Source organism: Oncorhynchus clarkii, chromosome 28 (genome assembly GCF_045791955.1).
Source record: "Oncorhynchus clarkii lewisi isolate Uvic-CL-2024 chromosome 28, UVic_Ocla_1.0, whole genome shotgun sequence".
NCBI lineage: Eukaryota > Metazoa > Chordata > Actinopteri > Salmoniformes > Salmonidae > Oncorhynchus > Oncorhynchus clarkii.
This window is the reverse complement of record NC_092174.1, coordinates 10399071-10417896: the sequence shown is the minus strand read 5'-3', so window position 1 is coordinate 10417896 and position 18826 is coordinate 10399071. Positions and strand designations below refer to the sequence as shown.

Here is an 18826-nt window from a genome sequence, read left to right as displayed (position 1 = left end):
TTCCTCATTAGCTACTGAAATACGTTTTTAAATTTTTGTACTTGACACCTATCAACCTCCCGTCCCCGTCCTCTATATTTGAACCCCCCCAATCCTACGAGGTGTAATCATACCTTTCTGGAACTCACCTGCGGTTGAGCACCTGACATCTTTCTCCATAAGGTCTTCTTCTTTGGTATCATGGCGTTCGCACATTTTGTTTGTGCATGACGTCATCTACTCTGCAGTAGTGTGTGGTCGATCACATTAGATTTAGTGATGCACAAAAAAAAAAGTAAGGGGGAAAGGAAAAAAATTGCACCACCAACTAACCCTACACTACACCGCTATTACATACCACCAACTAACCCTAGACTTATTACATACTACATACTACTTATTACATATTACATACCACCAACTAACCCTACACTTATATACCACTATTTCATAATTTAAAAAAATGAAACACCCCATTACACTACTTTAACCCTAACTGACCCTACACCAGGCCAGGCCTACACCAGGGAGGAAGGGACTCTTTTATTCAATACACCTTGTAACTCTCAAACACCCAAGTACTTATCCGCAGCTGCTATCACAACATATATTTTCTATGATTGACAATGTATGCTAAGAAGGCAACCTTATTGAAGCACAAATTCCTACCACTCTGTATTGGCCTAGGCCTAGTAACCACGCTTGAACCATCATCCTCTACTCACCTTCTGTTCTACTCGGACCTTGGCAACCTCAACCTGTCTCTCTCGCACCAGTTACTTCTGATCCCCAGCCACATGGACACGCCCACAATTGAAACCATTTGTTTTTCTCCCCACCAACACTACTCATTCCTTTGTTCCGTCTCGGGAATCAAATCCAATTGTATTCATCACATGCTTTGTAAACAACAACAACACTAACAGTGAAACGCTTACACACGGGCCCTTACCAACAATGCAGAGAGAAAGAAAATAGAGAAACAATAGCAAAGTAATAATAAAATATAGAATAATAATAAAAGTAGACCAAAGTGAAGGGAGAAAAAAAACAAATGCAAAGAAAACCAGTGAAGGAATCTACTGTTGAGAAATAATATAAATGTAAAACATGTAATAATAAAAGTATCTGTGTTATCTAGTGGAAATCGCTCTGTCATTTCATGGTTGCAAAAATTCTACAGGATTTGCTCAATTTCAGTTTATGTGAGAAGACAAGCACTGAATAGTGTGTGGAATCATTGTACCATCTAAAATGCTGTGAAATAGATTTTCAATAACCAAAAATATTGTTTTTACAGCTGTTTGAAGCTGGTGGACCAAAACCACTGTTTGAACCTGGTGGACCAAAACCACTGTTTGAAGCTGGTGGAACAAAACCACTGTTTGAACCTGGTGGACCAAAACCACTGTTTGAACCTGGTGGACCAAAACCACTGTTTGAACCTGGTGGACCAAAACCACTGTTTGAACCTGGTGGACCAAAACAACTGTTTGAACCTGGTGGACCAAAACCACTGTTTGAACCTGGTGGACCAAAACCACTGTTTGAACCTGGTGGACCAAAACCACTGTTTGAACCTGGTGGACCAAAACCACTGTTTGAACCTGGTGGACCAAAACCACTGTTTGAACCTGGTGGACCAAAACCACTGTTTGAAGCTGGTAGACCAAAACCAGTTTTGGTCCACAGCTGTAAAAAATATATTTTTTGTTATTGAAAAGATACAGTGCCTTGCGAAAGTATTCGGACCCTTGAACTTTGCGACCTTTTGCCACATTTCAGGCTTCAAACATAAAGATATAAAACTGTATTTTTTTGTGAAGAATCAACAACAAGTGGGACACAATCATGAAGTGGAACGACATTTATTGGATATTTCAAACTTTTTAAACAAATCAAAAACTGAAAAATTGGGCGTGCAAAATTATTCAGCCCCCTTAAGTTAATACTTTGTAGCGCCACCTTTTGCTGCGATTACAGCTGTAAGTCGCTTGGGGTATGTCTCTATCAGTTTTGCACATCGAGAGACTGACATTTTTTCCCATTCCTCCTTGCAAAACAGCTCGAGCTCAGTGAGGTTGGATGGAGAGCATTTGTGAACAGCAGTTTTCAGTTCTTTCCACAGATTCTCGATTGGATTCAGGTCTGGACTTTGACTTGGCCATTCTAACACCTGGATATGTTTATTTTTGAACCATTCCATTGTAGATTTTGCTTTATGTTTTGGATCATTGTCTTGTTGGAAGACAAATCTCCGTCCCAGTCTCAGGTCTTTTGCAGACTCCATCAGGTTTTCTTCCAGAATGGTCCTGTATTTGGCTCCATCCATCTTCCCATCAAGTTTAACCATCTTCCCTGTCCCTGCTGAAGAAAAGCAGGCCCAAACCATGATGCTGCCACCACCATGTTTGACAGTGGGGATGGTGTGTTCACAGCTCATCACCCTGTTGCTTTTACGCCAAACATAACGTTTTGCATTGTTGCCAAAAAGTTCAATTTTGGTTTCATCTGACCAGAGCACCTTCTTCCACATGTTTGGTGTGTCTCCCAGGTGGCTTGTGGCAAACTTTAAACAACACTTTTTATGGATATCTTTAAGAAATGGCTTTCTTCTTGCCACTCTTCCGTAAAGGCCAGATTTGTGCAATATACGACTGATTGTTGTCCTATGGACAGAGTCTCCCACCTCAGCTGTAGATCTCTGCAGTTCATCCAGAGTGACCATGGGCCTCTTGGCTGCATCTCTGATCAGTCTTCTCCTTGTATGAGCTGAAAGTTTAGAGGGACGGCCAGGTCTTGGTAGATTTGCAGTGGTCTGATACTCCTTCCATTTCAATATTATCGCTTGCACAGTGCTCCTTGGGATGTTTAAAGCTTGGGAAATCTTTTTGTATCCAAATACGGCTTTAAGCTTCTTCACAACAGTATCTTGGACCTGCCTGGTGTGTTCCTTGTTCTTCATGATGCTCTCTGCGCTTTTAACGGACCTCTGAGACTATCACAGTGCAGGTGCATTTATACGGAGACTTGATTACACACAGGTGGATTGTATTTATCATCCTTAGTCATTTAGGTCAACATTGGATCATTCAGAGATCCTCACTGAACTTCTGGAGAGAGTTTGCTGCACTGAAAGTAAAGGGGCTGAATAATTTTGCACGCCCAATTTTTCAGTTTTTGATTTGTTAAACAAGTTTGAAATATCCAATAAATGTCGTTCCACTTCATGATTGTGTCCCACTTGTTGTTGATTCTTCACAAAAAAATACAGTTTTATATCTTTATGTTTGAAGCCTGAAATGTGGCAAAAGGTCGCAAAGTTCAAGGGGGCCGAATACTTTCGCAAGGCACTGTATATCACAGCGATTTAGATGGTACGCTATTCAGGAATGTCATCAGGGTTCATTTCCACACACAAACACACACGGTTTAGGTTTGTGTATAGTCAACGCTTTGTTATTAAAAGAGTATTGTGCCTCTCATTCAGATCTGCCATGCACACCTCTGCTAGCAACACTACCACTGCCCCAGTCAGCTTCTTACCGTGTTGCCAGCACAAGGCCCATCAAGACAGGAGGTCACGTTTTTGTCTTGGACCACGGTCGATGGAAAGAGCCCATGAGAACAGCCATTGATGGGGTCCTGGCCAAGCACCATGGTGAGAAAGACAGCCTGAATCCTGAAGCAGGTGGATGGGGATGATGCTGCCCTAGTGCAGAGTACATGCAATGACCCAAACAGCATCCTGCACCCTACCGCAAGGCAGCATATCTCCAGGCATGTGAAACATCTGGCCAAGCATAAGAACATCAGCTCTGCTCTTAACACCAGCCCAGAGAAGCTCCTGGACACACAGGAGCGGTGGCAGCGTCTTACTGCAGAGAGTGAAACGGTCACTGTTCCAGTCACACCCCAGGCACCTGCTCCAGTAAACTCACCAGGGGTGTGTCCTCCCCAGGATGCCCCTCTGCCACAGGTTGCAGTCGAGAGGATGGTGAAAGAGATCAGCAGTTAAAAGGGGGCCGTGAGGAAGGCGCAAACAGAGGAAAGAGGAAAGAGAAAATCCTCAGAGCAGCATCCCTCAGGCTGTCTGAGCAGGTTTTGCCACCAGCCACTGAAACAAGGCCCCAACAGCCCAGACATAAATATCAGCTTTCCTGGAGTGTCAGGAAAATGTATCTACTGCCTAGCCAAAGTGTTTTCCCTGTACCAGGCACAGGGCATGATGACAGATGACCTGGAGGGATTTCCAACAATCTGCTTTTTATGAGACTGAAAAGCAGAGATGGGTGGTGAAAAGTGGAAGTGCAGTCACACACACACACACACACACACACACACACACACACACACACACACACACACACACACACACACACACACACACACACACACACACACACACACACACACACACACACAGGAGCTTTTCATCTATTTCCATTGAAGGAAGTGGTTTGGATTCATGTATGATTAGTATTTATGTAGTACCTTTGAAATACTACATATTACATTACTGAACCCCACCACACATACCTTTCCAAATGAAATCATTATCCTTATGTAAATCAATTCATTCATCTTAAGTAATAAAGTCATGTTTAATTGTCATTGTTGGGGAGTAGTGAACTTCATGTATTTCAACTAGTAATCTACCTACATTTTGTAGTAACTTGGTGGTTGTTGAACTCAATTTAACTCAATGTAATTTTTGACATGTAGAGGTGTAGCTAACTACTGGAACTACACACAACGTTTTTTGCAGAAAGAAAATTAAATATGGGTGAAGTAGGCAATAATTTATTTCCATTTTTTAGCATCAGACCTGCCTAATTCTCACTTGAAACGTAGATTTTGTGTTTAATAGGTGAAATGACACATTCTGTTAACATCTGACTCCAAAATGATCTGTTCTTGCAATTTGTAGTCTGACATTATATATTTAGATATGATACTTTTCCCACTAAGTAGTGTTGATGCAATGAACTACTTTTACAAAGTAAATTGAGTTTTAAGGAAACCATATTTTTCTTAAGTGTAGATTTAGTGTATCTTCACTTCTTCCAGTAAGAAGTAATTGGCATAATCTTCGTAAAGTAAATTGTCTTAGTAGCTTCCCCAACACTGTTTATTGTTATGGTCTACATTTGGAATGTGGAGAGCATGTTTGCGTGTAAGGACTAAGGAGCTGGTTTCTATTTCTAATCCTTTTAACCCATTGGGATTAAAAATGCGCCACTCCTGGCCCCTTTGTCTTTGGGATGAGTTAAATATAGAGATAATACATGGTGTTTTTTCCGCTATAGGTAGACTAAACAATGGTAACAGTACCACTGGTGTTCAATCAATACCCTTATAAATGGATTATACCCAGTAGGCCTATGCGATCGTTATTTTACTGAGTTGCAGGCTAGCCTATTTGTTAGGTCTTTATTTAAATACAATTTAGAATGCGATTCATTCAGATAACCAAGACATATGATACAACTAATTATATGAATATGAATGAATTTTCATGGTTATTATGTTAAAGCAGACACAAATACATGCTCCGTTTATAAAGTTTATGACTGTGGCCAAGGACCGCTGCGCTACGCAGAGAGTGGTTCAAAATACGTACTCTGCGCTTCCCGTCTCCTCCGCACAAATCAAATCGTTTGCCACAGAAAGAAGGAAATTGAAGAGCTGGTTTTACCTTAAACTTGTTCAATGAATTTGGTCTTTACGGGCTAGTAGCTACATTAATCGCGGGGCTTATCTGCAGTTTGCCAAAGCGTTAGGTTTTAATTGTAGAAGGTTGCGAGTGCAAGACAAGGAATTCCATAAATTATATCCCCGTTGAGATGGGGTTGTTTGATTAGATTGTGACGACGGTAATGCAGACAGGAATTAGAATTTGAACATCGTATCCGAGAGGACTTGTCTTAGCTTGGCACCTGAGGAATGATTTGAATCCAATCAAAAAGTCGTCGTTGAATTCCCCGTGATGCGTGTCTTTCAGCAGGTGTCAGGTGAGTTCACTCTATCCTCGTTACTTATAATAAATACCCAGGTTAAAAGGTGTGATTGAGAATGAATGAGTAACGAAGAAGAAAATGCTATTTCACCGTAATTCTAAGCGATGCATATATGTTTAACGGCCTACATACATTGGTATATTTTCGTAGTAAAATAAATGATGGGAAATGCTCTAAGCTAATTGTGCGGTTAATATAGCTTGTGACACATGTATACGTTTCTTATACACGTAGGGATATTAAATAATCGTAGGCGTATAATAATAATATTGTCTCATGCCCTGGGGTAGACCTTGATCATGACTCTCCTTTAAATAAGAGTTTTTGGATGAAAGCGTCTTCTGTAGGAGGGAGTTTTGTTAAAAGAGCTGCAACGCTTGGTCTGAACATGAACATAAATCGCTTGTGGTACGGTTTTGGAAGAATAAGGACCTTATTCCATATCAGCAATAAATTATTTTCAAAATACAAGGTTAAATTGACACATACATTTTATAGGATTCCCACATGGCCATATTTCCACGTTACAGGGCTTGTTTATGGAAGACATAATGGACTACCTGTGATAATTAGATATCTGTCTCCAAACATGTGTGAACGGAAGACGGATGCTACAAACGTTTTGTCACTGAAAAACAATGTAAGCTGCAACTATGTTAAAACCGGTTTAAACAGTGTACACAATAAGTGTGTATTTTGCATTTGTGAAATTATTTTGATGTGATATGAAAGTAGAGGGATTATGTTTCTAGAACCATACTGCAATTGGGAATGGATTCTAGTTTAGTTGGAGAATGTGGCTGTTTTGGCTTCCAGGGGTAATTCGCCCTTTAAACAAAACAAGTTAAGTCCTTTATTCCAATAATGGGCTAGGCCAGGGGTTCCAAACAAATTTTGCCAAGAGGGCTGCATTTGGTCTTCAACGAGCCTCACTGAAAATTGGTTATAATTTCCTTGCTGTCTAAATTTGCAAAAAAAATGTAGTCCTCTCTCCATTGTTTTTTGAATTCTCGATGCTACTTGAATGTCTAGATTTCATTTAGGTGATTATTCGCGAGCTGGACACAGTCAAGAAACTGTATGAATGTATGTTTGAGATACATGTTAGAGGTGAGGTTTTTGAAGTTTTTTATTATTTTTTTAATTATGCTTTGGCCACATGAGTAGCCTACAGGATGAGTCAACAACATTATTTGGGTATAAGTTAACAGAATATGAACTTTTAAGTGAGATTTTCACTGGACAGTAACTTTAATTCCAGGTTTTAGATGCTAACCCCATCCCCAAATGAAAACTAAACATGGATTCCATGTTGTGATCTCACTTTGCGTGCACACCTGTCTGTTTCACACCTGTTTGTCTAGCTAATCAGCCTCGCAATACGGGCTAGCTGGTACAGTCATTGGACCATGACTTATCTCGCAAGTTGTTGCTATGGAATGCCCTTAGAACACGTCTTATTCATAAAATAATTAATAAAGGTGTCTAAATTTGGGCTATGGCAAGTTTATGAATCATACAACCTACTTGAAGATGCATAAGAAAGTGGTGTATGATATTAAATCATGCATTTTTACCCATTTTTATTGTTTCATATATTCACAAATCTTTATTTTGATAAATACAAAACATTTGACTTTTTCAACAGATTGGAGATTTAGTTCATTGTAGTGGCTCCAGCTGAGAAGAACCACTCAGGCACTGATACACCAAAGTGATCAGGTTTTCCCTGATCAGAATCCTGCTTTGGAGATGGAGGTGATTCGTCGCTCCTCTGTGTTTGCAGCCGGGGTGATGGAAGCCTTTGACCATTCCCCGTCCGACAAAGAACTGGTGTCCCAGTCCAAGGCACTGTGTAGGGACTACATACACTCTAGGCTCAACATCTATGGGCTGGGCTCGTCCAAAACTCAGGTGGACTCAACTCTTTGTGAGGTGTCTGCCGTGCTTCTCTGTCTCGGTAAGAACCTGCTGCAAACTGTTACAAACTTAATGTACCAAAAAAATCCTGCATGTGCACCACAATCTAGCATTTTACAGTATAGGTCAGTGCTTTGGAGCTGTGTTTCCCTTGAGATTCCCTATGTTCCCTGAATAGATTGGACACACTGTACTGGTTTTGTCCTCCACGTGTATATTGCTTCTTTCTTGAGATTAAGGACAGGCAGCGGACTGACATGCATGACTGAGATAGGTATCAAAAAATGTCTGACAATCCGAGGTGAAGGCATTCAAGCTACGACATTGTTCAGTTTAGTAGGCTAACCAAGGCAGGTGAGGCAGGCCTAAATGCAAGATTTGAAGAGCAATGTAATATAGTGAGGTAATGTGGTCATCTACATTTACCAAAAGGTGGTGCAGGACCTGTCTGGACACTGGTGGGTTATGGGCTTTGGCTGATTTGTTCAGCTTGGGTTGGGTTATGGCCGAGACGATGAATTTGTTTACTAAGATTATTACAACAAATCTCTAAAAGCTTGGACACAGAGCCCAAAAGATTGGGAACAACTGACCTATGACAGTTTCTCTGACCAGTCTGGTTTTCCTAATGCCCCTGTGCTTCAATGATTGTTTCAACGAAGTCACTTTGTCATGAAGTTGTTAATTGGGTAGATAGACCTGTTGTTCTTTCTCAGTGCTACCCTGTCTCTAATTGTTCAGCCCTTGTGGTCCTTCCTGGTTTTCCTAGGTGATGAGCTGGAGTGCATGCGGCCCAGTGTCTACCGGAACGTGGCGAGACAGCTCAACATCTCAGTGGCCATGGAGACCACGGTATCCGATGCCTTTGTTGCCGTGGCAACAGAGATCTTTTCTGCAGGTGAACAGCTGCAAGGGAAGGGGCAGCAATTGTGGGGATGGATTTAGGAGGTTGATGTCGCGTAAGCCCTTTAAGAATCTGCACACGTAGCAGAATTTTCCCACGTTTTCCCATTGCCATGCATGATTAACTCTTTCGTCCCAAGGTTTGGGAACAAATCTTAAGTTGATTTTTAAACCCTATGTGTTTGTGCTTAGAGGGGACCAAGCAATCCTACATGAGCTTTGAGGAATGTGTGTTTTGAGACAGGGCTACAAGATGCCCGGTTATTTGAAACTATTGCTTCTTGCAACACTTTGTTGAGCATTGTTTTTGTGACACATTTTTCACCCAGTAGCATCATTTACCATAAATATGAGAGGATGTACTCCCTAAAGACAGAGTTCTGAACATGTACCAAAAAACACATACCCATGTCTTCTCTTTGTCCGTCTACACACGAGAACATTGGGTGTCTGGAACAACTGTTCTATTCCGTCACTGGTACATACAGTCTCTGCTGTGTGAATGCATCTCACTGTACATCTTTGTCTGTTTACTTGACAAGTTGAAACTTTAACAGAAACATCACTAGTATACAGTTTCTGCTACGGGACTTGCCACTCTGGCATGATTAAAGATAAAGAGTTATTCAATGTCACACATGAATTACTGCTACAGCACAGTATGAGTCCCCTGGACCGCATGAATAATAAGTCTCTCAAACTTGGCTCTATGTCTGGAAAGATAAAAATAGCCTCAATTTCAAGCATTTTCCTAGCTAACATTTTGGCTGAACTGTGACTGTTTTGACGTCACCAGGGGCATTTTTGGAACACCGTGGGATTCCTCCAGAGAGGAAAACAAACCACTGACCCAGGCAACGTTGGCCTTTAAGGGATGTGGGGTTCAACAGCTGTATATTTATCGGACTGAAAAGATAAGCGACATTCTTTACATGTGATGATTTGCAATAGAGAATAAGGATGTTATGTCAATCAAATGCTGCACTAAGGCAAATGGACCGTAATGGATCATAGTCGCAGGTTTGATCACGATTCATGGTTCAAAAACTCTTGAAATGAAGGGTTCCGACATCCAGTAATACACCATTATGTGACATAATTGGTTTCTAGATTTGATGAGGAAGTACTTTGGCTACACTTTTCGCCGCTAGACACTATTTAGGGTGTTTTTTTCCAGTCCCCCCTACATCATTCTGATTGATGAGAGGTGTTTCAGACATAATTATGCCCTAGAGCGGTATTTATAAACAATTGTGCCGGGAGAGTTGAACCAATCGTTTGATTGAGCCTGCTGTCTAATCTACAAAAAATGGAATGGAGTCATGTTTTGTCGCAATTATTGTGGCCGTTGTGTTTCGCCAATTGCACGGTCTCACTAGGATGAGTAGATGTGGTTGTCCTTGTTCAACAGAGCCACTGAACTTAACGGCGCTCCTATCTGCCAGGACGTTGAAGGATATCTAGGGTGACTCGTTTCCCCTGGCTTTGTAAAGATTACAGCCTGACGGGAGCCATGCTTCCTTGTCCAATTGTGTTCCCACCCTTGAAGGCATCCTGAAATCGCTATCAATTCTGGATATTGTGGTTTGCTTACAACCAGGAAATGTAGATGGCCTGTTTTTCTACCGGTGAGACGCAGAAACATATGTGTGTAGTGAGACAATTCTCGATTTTTTATGACCCATATAATATGTTAATAACATATTAATGGACATACCTCAGGAGGCTGAAGAAATGTGGCTTGTCACCAAAAGCACTCACAAACTTCTACAGATGCACAATCAAGAGCATCCTGTCGGGCTGTATCACCGCCTGGTACGGCAACTGCTCCGCCCACAACCGTAAGGCTCTCCAGAGGGTAGTGCAGTCTGTACAACGCATCACCGGGGGCAAACTACCTGCCCTCCAGGACACCTACATCACCCGATGTCACAGGAAGGCCATAAAGATCATCAAGGACAACAACCACCCGAGCCACTGCCTGTTCACCCCGCTATCATCCAGAAGGCGAGGTCAATACAGGTGCATCAAAGCAGGGACCGAGAGACTGAAAAACAGCTTCTATCTCAAGGCCATCAGACTGTTAAACAGCCACCACTAACATTGAGTGGCTGCTGCCAACACACTGACTGAACTCCAGCCACTTTAAAAATGGGAATTGATGGAGATTGATGGAAAATATATCACTAGCCACTTTAAACAATGCTACTTAATATAATGTTTACATACCCTACATTACACATCTCATATGTATATACTGTACTCTATATCATCTACTGCATCTTTATGTAATACATGTATCACTAGCCACTTTAAACTACGCCACTTTGTTTACATACCCTACATTACTCATCTCATATGTATATACTGTACTCGATACCATCTACTGCATCTTGCCTATGCCGTTCTGTACCATCACTCATTTATATCTTTATGTACATATTCTTTAACCCTTTACACTTGTGTGTATAAGGTAGTAGTTTTGGAATTGTTAGGTTAGATTACTCGTTGGTTACTACTGCATTGTCGGAACTAGAAGCACAAGCATTTCGCTACACTCTCATTAACATTTGCTAACCATGTGTATGTGACAAATACATTTGATTTGATGCATTGAAAGAGCAGCTTTCTCTTGTACACTTCCTGCCAAGTGCACCAACCAAGCTTGCTTCCCCCAAATGTGCCCCATTTCTCGCTCTTCCACTCCTCTCCCTTCCCTCCATCTTCTTCTTATACCTAGACAATCTTCTCTCTATTCTGGGCTGTGTTGTCTCACATCAGGGTCAGATCTCTGTAGGGAGTTAGACATTGCGAGTACAGTCCTGTCCCAGAGGGAGTTACCTTATTTAATCCTTCTCCAAAGTCTATAGAGCCAAGCCACAGGTCAGTCAGTTCAGGCAAACAAAACGGCTTAAAGGAGGCTAATGCCATTAGCCTCGCTATTGCATCACAGCCATAACAAGGGTGGCACCCGAACGGCTTTAATAGGAAACAAGTGACCTCTTTGATGTGAAGCTCTGATGCGGTCGCAACCATCACTTGCTCTTTCTCTCTATTGGCTAATACTGTACAGTAGACTTCTGAAGTATGTAGTGTCTTGGGACTGCATATGTGCACTAAACTGGAGCATGTAGATATAGGTAATTGCCAAACTAAAGGAACCCCAAAACCGTATCTTAAAGTAACTGCCTAGTGCACGTCTCACTTTTTAAATGTCGTATTCTGTTAACTCGTACCAAATAATGCTGTTGACTCGTTTTATACTTGTGTTTGTGGCCAAAGCATAAATTGGGGGGGACATTTAAAAAAAAAAACACCTCAAACTTGTTTCTCAAACCGGCCGTTTCAAAAATGCTTGCTCTTTCCTCATAGAACATGATTTCAACTTCATGAGGAGGATGAGCTGTCCAATCAATGGTCTACTTGCGTGATTATTTTTAATGACTGGTATACGCCCATACCGTTCTGTTGTTGGGGGTACGTACACACCCTTCCAACACAGAAAAGCAGCTTTTTAACATGCTTCGTTACCATTTTCTGGATGGAAAACTATTTCACTTGTATTTCATAGAAATCTGGAAACACTGGGCAGTTACTTTAATTGGGTGTCTGGCTGCCAGAGCAGCTTCAATGCCCCTTGGCATAGATTCTACTAGTGTCTGGAATTCTATTCGGGGAATGCAACACCATTCTTCCACAAGAAATTCTATAATTTGGTGATTTTGCTGATGGTGGTGTCAAACCCTGTCCCAGGTGCCGATCCAGAATCAAAATGTGGGAAGAAGTCAATGGGTGTGAATACTTTCCGAATGCACTGTATAGCCTTTTGTGTAATTCCTTGCCCTGCTGAGTTTCTGCTTACCGCCAGGGTGTGATATTTTACGCACCAGCACATAATCTGTCTTTTACGCATACAACTCTGACAGAGTATCCCTTTATGCACAGTCTTTGTATACATTCCTGTGCACTATTTTTCATGTTGCATTTATTTTTCATATTATTTCACATGTTGCCTCTATACGCTGATGTGATACTGTTGTACATGTGTTTACACATTTATTTACGTGTCATGTGACATTTACCTGATCCCCACCTCTATTTCTAAAACTATTTAATACATTTTTCAATATGGCTGTAACATAACAACATTTGGAAAAAGTTAAGGGGTCTGAATACTTTCCCGAATGCAATGTACACGGCAGACCAATCCGAACTCCTCTCTCGGCATGTCCAGCCAATCCCTTATCTAAGCCAATCATGGCTAGCGGGAAGGTTCCTGTATTTTTCCGTAGCTAAACTATAACTAGACTCGCAATTTAACAATTTGATTTGTATTTACAGTTGCGATACAAGTTTGTTATTAAGTCACATGAAAGTTCACATGTTCCAGAAGGCATTTCTGCCGAAAAAACACATGTTTACGTTCACATGCCTCTCCTGTGAAGTAGTGACGCATATGCCTAGTTTCCTGAAACGAGTCACAAATAATTTTTTGAATTGGGACTGGTTAACTACAATGCACACTTATTAGGAGTCTACTGTTTTGATATTAGCTAAGTACTTTTCATTAATGCTTTAGTATTGCAATAAAAAAGAATGAAGCATCAAGATCCCCTACACCACAATCAGCCAACTAATCTGTGATTCTCTCTCTCCTGTCCGTAGGCATCACATGGGGTAAGGTAGTATCTATGTATGCCGTGGCCGGTGCTCTGGCGGTGGACTGTGTACGTCAGAACCAGCCTGCTACGGTCCAAACCATAGTGGACAGTCTGGGTCAGTTTGTCCGTAAGAACCTGGCCCCTTGGCTGAAGAAACGTGGAGGATGGGTGAGTGACTGGACTGTTGTTGTTGCTGGACTGTTGTTGCTGACCAAGGGACAGTTTTTTTTTGTTTTTGTAACTACCACATAGTTGTGGCTTAAGTAAAAGGAAGATGATTAAATCCGCATTCTGGATTTTGATTTGACTTATTAGGATCCCCATTAGCCGACACCAATGGCAACAGCTAGTGTCCTCCCTCTCTGTATATAATGACGAGATGCTCATGTCTCCGCCTAAAAATGGGATGTCGTTGTCCCAAATGCGGGAAGGCAGGGGACAAGCTTAGGTCCAAAATTAGCCCATAAGCCCATATGGCTAATTTTGGACAGTTTGGAGAGAGTGAAACCTTTCGCTTCGCCTCTTCCTCTCTGCCTCCATGTCGTTTTTTGAATTACACTGATGTGAGTAGTTTCCCTATGCTGCCCTCTACTGGTTCCCAGGGGAAGCACATGGGCAACATATAACCAACGATTTTTGTTTTCTTCTCAATTGAAGGAACATTGATTCCTTACATCCTCCTTCTCCAAAAAAACATTTTGTCCTTCCCTCTGACCTTCTCCTCTAATGTGTTTTTGAGAAGGAAGAAAGGCTAGAGGACACAAGGCATTTAGGAAATAATGATAAGTGTTTCCTGAAAGTTTCTAACTGTGACCTTTCCAACGTGACCTCTTTGTCTTTTTCCAGACCGACATTAAGAAATGTGTGGTGAAGTTAGATGCCGTTCCTCAGACCCATTGGCTGTCTCCCGTTGCCGAATCCTGCAAGCACTTTCTGTCAACACTGTACATCTACATTATGAAGGAGCCATGAAGGAATTGGGAGAGGAACTGTGGTTGAAAGGCCAAGAGCTCCAAGTCCTTGAATTTGAAGGCTCTGTGCTTCAGATGAACTAGACAGCAGACATCCTCTAACTTTTTGACGGAACACATTTTGTTAAGATTGGTGATGGCCATCTAAACAGTGACTCTCCTTCGTGCAGAGTGCAAGTCACAGTATCACATTTTGTATAATCATCATCAATTTAATCAACAATGACTGCTCTTCTTCCGAAGAGTAATCCCAGTTACCCGGAAGTAAAATTCTCGCGTACGTTTTCACTTCCCGGCCATGAGAGATTATACAAAGTGTAGTCACAGTCAATTTCATATACACATATCTTCAGTTCCGATGATCAACTTTTGCTCAAAGTACTTGTACAAAACCATGTATCTTTCAGTGTTGTAATATAGTTTCCGCTACCGTGTTGCAGTGAGTATGTGTACTGTGGTAGGTGCTCAAATCTCTGAAGTAAGATCCAGTCTGATGATAACTCAAGAATATCATCTGGGACTTTACACTGAAAAATTGACAAAGTGATAGCATCTGTTCTATGGACAAGAATGTGATGCTTTTTGCTGCACCCCTGTGAAGGACATATGAAATGTATGATGAGTAACTAATTTGTTGTGATGGGATGCAACAGTCTATCCAGGCTTTGTCCAAACTGTACAGTGCTGTTGATCTCAGGGGTGCATTCACTAGGAAGCAAACGAGCAGAAACGGGGAGGGATCTACCTTGCATTTTGTCCAATAAGAAACACTTTTGTTGCAAAATGTTTTGCTACAGTGTGCACTAATGAGTACACCCCAGTTGTACCCCTCAATATGTACCATTGAGTACAAAAGACAGAATGATGCCTATTCTATTTCTTTGAGACTTTTTAAATACTATCTTTAACTAATGTATTTTATTGGGAAACTGTAATGATGATGATGATGATTGAATCTGTATCTCTTTACAGCATCTTTTCTGTGGTCACTTGCAATATTTACTTAAAGGTCCAATGCAGCAATTTTTTATCTCAATATCAAATAATTTATGGATAACAATTTAGTACCTTATTGTGATTATTTTCAATTAAAATTGTCCAAATGAAACAGCTTCTTAGCAAAGAGCAATTCCTCAAGCAAAAATGTTGCTGTCTGGTAGTGGTCTGAGTGGGGAGGGGAAAACTAGTTGTTATTGGCAGAGAGGTTTGTAACTTTGATTTATTTATGGTGACGTTACCAGGCAGGCCAAAACTCCATCCCTCCAAAACAGGCTGACATTTCAGGCAGTCTTTTCAAACAGCTCTTACACTAAAAAAGTGCATTATCATAATTTTCACAATTTCACAGTGTTATTCCAACCTCCGTGTCAAAATATATATATATAACGCACAGTGAACTCTAATTCGTGACTACACTGGGCCTTTAATATTGAGCTTTTATATGCAAAATAAACGTAACACCATCGAGATAATGGTGTTGTAAACAGCGGAGCAAAATCATCACAATTAGATCATTTTAATTGTTCAAATCAATCAAATTGTATTGGTCACATACAGATGGTTAGCAGATGTTAATGCAAGTGTAGCGAAATGCTTGTAAACAATGTACGAAATAATACATATAAAAACAAATAACTGCCTAGTTTTCTAAGGACCTGAAGCGAGGCGAACATCTCTGTCGGCGCCATCAAGGAGTTTCATTTGTTTTTATTCAACAGATCCATTTGGGTTCAATACAGCCTTTGTGGGAAGGACACAACCTGGTTTATGGTAGCATTAAATTAAGTGCTTCATACTGAACTCATACAAAACATTACAAATTATTTGTAGAAAAAACATCACCCGTTTCGGTGATACATTGTTTTTTTTCTTCAAATGTTACTCTCACGCACTCCCCATGAGACACATGCATTTGATCCTCTTATCTCACACACATTGAATAGTACTGCTTTCGTAATTCTAATTAGTCCATTGTGTAGTCAGTGTGTTATTTTCTCGACTGTTCTCCAAATTGTATTGAGATCGGAGCATCTGAACCTGCAATTTAACATCACGAGCCAACCTGGTCTTAGAGCATTTCATATTATTTTGTAGAAAGAAGACGAGTAGGCAGCCGTGAACTATTAACATAATATATTTACAAAATAATAAATATGGGAACAGTCAGCCGAGTATCAGGACGCACAACTGCAACGCGTTTTGTCTACTAGAGTCTTCGTCAGGCAGCGTTGTGGACGGAAGCTGACGTGTCTCTCGAAATAGAGGTGGGGACAGGTAAATGTCACATGACAAGTAAACTATATGAAAAACACCTGCAACAGTATCACATCAGCGTATAGAGGCAACATGAGAAAAATGACAAATAAATGCAACATGGAAAATTGTGCACAGGAATGCATACAAAGAATGTGCGTAAAGGGATACTCTAATCAGGGTTGCCCTTTGTAAAAGGCAGATGATGCACTTGTGCATAAAATTCATGGCATAAAAACACAGGAAGCATACCATGGCGGAAATCAGAAACTCATCAGAGCAAGGAATTACACAAAAGGCTACACACTGCATTCAGAAAGTTTTCAGACCCCTTGACTTTTTCCACATTTTTGTCCCTCACCTACACACAATACCCCATAATGACAAAGCGAAAACAGGTTTTTAGAATAATTGGCAAAAGTATTTTAAAAAAGTAATAATAAAAATACATATTGTGATGAGACTTGAAATTGAGCTCAGTTGCATCCTGTTTCCATTGATCATCCTTGAGATGTTTCTACAACTTGATTGGAGTCCACCTGTGGTATATACTGTATTATTGACTGTATGTTTGTTTATTCCATGTGTAACTTTGTGTCGTTGTATGTGTCAAACTGCTTTGCTTTATCTTGGCCAGGTCGCAGTTGTAAATGAGAACTTGTTCTAAACAAGCCTACCTGGTTAAATAAAGGTGAAATATAAGAAATAAAATATTTAATTGATTGGACATGATTTGGAAAGGCACACATTTGTCTATATAAGGTCCCACAGTTGACAGTGCATGTCAGAGCAAAAACAAGCCATGAGGTTGAAGGAATTGTCCGTAGAGCTCCGAGACAGGTCTGTGTCTCGACACAATCCTGGGGAAGGGTACAAAACAATTTCTGCAGCATTGAAGGTCCCCAAGAACACAGTGGCCTTCATCATTCTTAAATGGAAGATGTTTGGAACCCCCAAGACTCTTCTTAGAGCTGGCCACCCCAGCCAAACTGAGAAATCAGGGGAGAAGGGTCTTGGTCAGGGAGGTGACCAAGAACCCGATGGTCACTCTGACAGAGCTCCAGAGTTCCTCTGTGGAGATGGGAAAACCTTCCAGAAGGGCAGCCGTCTCTGCAGCCAATCAGGCCTTTATGATAGAGTGGCCAGACAAAAGCCACTCCTCAGTAAAAGGCAGGTGACAGCCCGCTTGGAGTTTGCCAAAAGGGCTGTCATGGAGCAGGTTTTCATCACTTCAAGTGGGCTGTTTATACCAGGGGGAGCAATTAGCCTTTTTTTTATGTCAGAACTGGTCAAAATCACCCCCTCTACCACCCTCCTGTCTTGCGGACTGCAATAGCATCGAATAGTCCCCGCGATATGCAACTGTTCAGGGAAGTCAGGAACCAATACACACAGTCAGTCAGGAAAGCAAAGGCCAGCTTTTTCAAGCAGAAATTTGCATCCTGTAGCTCTAACTCCAAAAAGTTCTGGGACACTGTAAAGTCCATGGAGCACAAGAGCACCTCCTCCCAGCTACCCACTGCACTGAGGCTTGGTAACACGGTCACCACTGATAAATCCATGATAATCTAAAACTTCAACAAGCATTTCTCCTGGCTACTCCAACCACGGCCAACAGCTCCCCCCCGCAGATACTCCTAGGAGTTAGGGTAAAGGGTTTAGCTACATGCTATGTAGCGAGTAGTTGCAACGTTGACCATGATGAGATACATCGTTAGATGTTCGCGCGTGTTATACGCCCACCCTCCTGTCTTGCGTGATCTTTAATTCATTCATTCATTCATTCAGACACAGTCTTCTTGGGCATGACTCTACAAGCATGGCACACCTGTATTTGGGGAGTTGCTCCCATTCTTCTCTGCAGATGCTCTCTGCAGATCCTCTCAAGCTCTGTCAGGTTGGATGGGGAGCGTGGCTGTACAGCTATTTTCAGGTCTTTCCAGAGATGTGCGATTGGGTTCAAGTCCGGGCTCTGTCTGGGCCACTCAAGGACATTCAGAGACTTGTCCCGAAGCCACTCCTGCGTTGTCTTAGCTTCCTCCCTGCTTCTGAAAGACATCCCCACAGCATGAGGCTGCCATCAACATGCTTCCCCGTAGGGATGGTGCCAGGTTTTCTC

General features: G+C 41.4%; 1 protein-coding gene across 1 annotated transcript; it reads left to right on the top strand.

Annotated features, from left to right (window-relative positions):
- Positions 1-5605: 5605 nt before the first annotated feature.
- Positions 5606-15562, top strand: LOC139386557 (bcl-2-related ovarian killer protein homolog A-like). The gene is made up of 5 exons (XM_071132205.1): positions 5606-5993; positions 7648-7959; positions 8689-8817; positions 13488-13651; positions 14330-15562. The coding sequence occupies exons 2-5, from the start codon at positions 7752-7754 to the stop codon at positions 14453-14455; spliced, it is 627 nt and encodes a 208-aa protein (XP_070988306.1). The 5' UTR covers positions 5606-5993; positions 7648-7751; the 3' UTR covers positions 14456-15562.
- The last annotated feature ends 3264 nt before the right edge of the window (positions 15563-18826 follow it).

Excerpts from the sequence above, each read along its gene's own strand:
- LOC139386557 (XM_071132205.1), top strand. The coding sequence starts at position 7,752 with ATGGAGGTGATTCGTCGCTCCTCTGTGTTTGCAGCCGGGGTGATGGAA. Across the intron at positions 7,960-8,688 it reads TGCCGTGCTTCTCTGTCTCG|GTGATGAGCTGGAGTGCATG; the intron begins GTAAGAACCTGC and ends TGGTTTTCCTAG. Across the intron at positions 13,652-14,329 it reads TGAAGAAACGTGGAGGATGG|ACCGACATTAAGAAATGTGT; the intron begins GTGAGTGACTGG and ends GTCTTTTTCCAG.